This window comes from Populus euphratica, unplaced genomic scaffold, assembly GCF_000495115.2.
Source record: "Populus euphratica unplaced genomic scaffold, PopEup_1.0 scaffold5211.1, whole genome shotgun sequence".
NCBI classification, from domain to species: domain Eukaryota; kingdom Viridiplantae; phylum Streptophyta; class Magnoliopsida; order Malpighiales; family Salicaceae; genus Populus; species Populus euphratica.
The window spans coordinates 1-3,020 of record NW_011504985.1 but is presented as its reverse complement, the minus strand read 5'-3'; the positions used below and the strand labels follow the sequence as shown (position 1 = coordinate 3,020).

Sequence of the window (3,020 nt, the reverse complement as noted above, 5' to 3'; positions counted from 1 at the left end):
ATGAAATTAAATTCTTGTGATTGATCTACATCCAACATTAAAATGAAAGGGAAAATGTTTTACACTACATACTTTTTTTTCTTTTCATGGACTACACTACCTCACCTTTCAAAATCGTCATTCTTAACAAAAAAAAAAAAACTGCAATTATATGTTTCCCAAAATAGAACTTTCATTAACCTACATTCAAATGTATAAATAGAAATCATGTTTTACTATTTCTTTTATAGTTTGACAACAGTGTTTTACTATCCTTAAGAACTAAGGATCCCCATTCACTAAATTATACCTTTACCAAACCTTTTTTTTTAATCTTGATTTACCTAACATAATTTTTTTTCTTATCTCATATCTCTATTCACTATGCACTACACTTACACCTTATAAGGATTTCAATTCATCAAACATAAGCACAAAAGGTTACACACACATATAAAATTTTGTATAACAAAAAGTTACATGCACACGCGTATAATATGTGTAAAAAGAAATAGTCACACACACACACACACACACAATATCTGTAGAAAGAAATTAGGCGCACACATGTAAAATGGTATTGGAGCTGCTTAGGCACTGCATCAAGCAGCCTGTTGTGGCAAAGTGCACTAATGCTTGAATATTCTTCCAATACTGAAGGAGAGAGGACTATTTATATAATGCTTAGCATAATACATACCTTGGAAGAACATCAATATCACTCTGCAAGCTGTTGACTCTGCAAGTCCACCCTTCATTTTCTCAATAAGTTCTTCGCACTTCCAAAAGAGTTTCCTCCCTCTTGGGTCTTCACTTCCTCGGAAGATTCTACTAACAAAATCAAGTTCCCTTGTTAAAGCCTCTCGTTCCCATGCTGGTGCACAGTGTTGGAAAACATCTTTAACCCACCCCAAGAGCTCAGATGTTCGATTGCAGGCTCGGCAACGGAAAAGCATTTCAGTAGGGCCAGCTCCACTCTTAAAAGATGGGCCCATACAAATTTGTCCATCACGAATAGCACAATCTGTGTGAGTCCAATGAGAACACAAATCACAACCAATCCAACGGCATGTATTCACTTCAAAATCAAACTTGTTACAGATCACACACATGCAGAGATTGCAGAAACCGCTTTTGTTGGCACATATTTCGCAGGTACAGTCATCAGCTGGAAGCTGGTTTTGGCATGCTATATTTCTGCATCTCTTAAACACAAAGACCTCAATCAGGGAAGTTTGGGAGAGACTAATACTTGGATGCAAAAATGCCTGAATTCCAGTGTTTATTGCAACAAGTATTTCTAGCTGTACTCGGTGTGCTCTAATCAAAGTCTTTGCTGTCAAATCAGACCTATTATGAACAAGCTTCTGCAAAATCAGAAATTCCTCTCTGTGCTGTGAACCACCACTTCCTTCAAGCATAACCCGAAGACCATTCTTTAGCTCATCAAGAAAGTCATCAGGTAAATGTTGCATCTTCTCAGAGATTATGTCAACTCGTTCCCCAGCTATGTCACGACAAGAAATCTTATCTGCACCTGAGACGCGACGAATGATGGACTGTCCAGGGCAATCATTATCTGCCTTGTCATTCTCCATCTTCTTTTTCATCATGGCATCAGCAGTAGGCCAAGTTTCTTGTGAACTAGCACTTTCTGTAGGAGATTCACGAATATTATCAGAATTTGATCTTGGTTCCTGTGCGTCAGGGGACAAGTGAAGATCCGAAGACACCAAGGACAGTGATGTTTGTAGTCCAGCTGCACACGGTTGCTGTCGTGGAGGAAGCATTTTTTATGAAGGGTGTTGAATGTTAGAGCCAGATGATGTGCCCATCAATTAGTCATTTCTTCCTGTCATTGTCATAAGGAGCTGTAACACACCATCCATCCATCACCACCTCCTTTTATTATGACTATCATTAAAATTCAAGCTATGGAAATGTGAAAAGAAGTAATAATAATAATTTAGAAAAAAACATCGCCCAAGTATGAAAAAGAGTTCTTCAGTCTAGCACATTTCTGATCCAAATAATATGTAATAATCCTTTTTTTTTTTTTTACAAGAACTCCGTTTTGCTAATAAAAGAGGATTAACTACGATTAACAGAGGGTATTCATATGATACATATATATATATATATAGAGAGAGAGAGAGAGAGGATTAACTATGATTTCCAGAGGGTATTCATATGATACATATATATATATATATAGAGAGAGAGAGAGAGAGGATTAACTATGATTATCAGAGGGTATTCATATGATACATATATATATATATATAGAGAGAGAGAGAGAGAGGATTAACTATGATTTCCAGAGGGTATTCATATGATACATATATATACAGCATGATTAATGAATATTGAACATGATCACATAGATAGACTAGATCAGTTACAACTCAGCTAAACCAGAATAAAGCCACACACACCCCATTTTTTTTTTAAAAAAAAAGAATTCAACATCATTAACCAATCAGACTAATTTTTTAAAGAAAAAGAAAAAAAAAAAAACAAAGTTGTAACAAGCAAAAAGTTGATAAGAGAAAAGGAGATCCAAAGAAGAGTTGATCTGTTTGGTTACTAAGAAAGTTACAAAAGTCAAACCAAATTTTCTAAGAAAGTTACCAAATCTCACCTCTCGAAGATATTTTTTAAGATAAAAATTGACAGTCAATCAGAAACGTAACCTAGGTTTTAATTCACTGCAAAAAAAAAAAAATCTATCTATTCAACACCTAAACCAAAAACTATAAGAAAAAGCCAAACGTTTCCTCTATCTGTTTTCTCAGCAACCAAACAGAAACTAATGATAAATGGAGAGGGAGGGGGAGAGGGCGTACTGACCTGAAGAAGCGATGGCAAATGGATCGATAAAGGAAGAGAGAAGGCAACCACCATTAATCAATTACGGATTACAAAGAAGAGCTGAGAGATAATTGAAATGACTCTTTTACCATTTTGTCCTCCAGTGTTGAGGCTGCTTGAGCTTGACAAATGCGAGGGGCTCATCCCGCGACTTTCTACGCAGGCACAAG

The 3,020-nt window shown here is 36.1% G+C and overlaps 1 protein-coding gene across 4 annotated transcripts; it reads right to left on the bottom strand.

Moving 5' to 3' along the window:
• Positions 1 to 227: 227 nt before the first annotated feature.
• On the bottom strand, positions 228 to 3,014 carry LOC105120164 (protein OBERON 1-like). 4 transcript variants are annotated; one of them, XM_011018353.1, is made up of 2 exons: positions 2,830 to 3,014; positions 228 to 1,893 (listed from the first exon to the last, which is right to left on the bottom strand). In XM_011018353.1, exon 2 carries the CDS (start codon positions 1,767 to 1,769, stop codon positions 609 to 611), a length of 1,161 nt encoding a protein of 386 aa, XP_011016655.1. In that variant the 5' UTR covers positions 1,770 to 1,893; positions 2,830 to 3,014; the 3' UTR covers positions 228 to 608. The 4 variants fall into 4 exon arrangements, with proteins under 4 accessions (XP_011016655.1, XP_011016657.1, XP_011016656.1 ...); XM_011018355.1 differs by having other exon boundaries at positions 228 to 1,881; XM_011018354.1 differs by having other exon boundaries at positions 228 to 1,850.
• Positions 3,015 to 3,020: the final 6 nt, after the last annotated feature.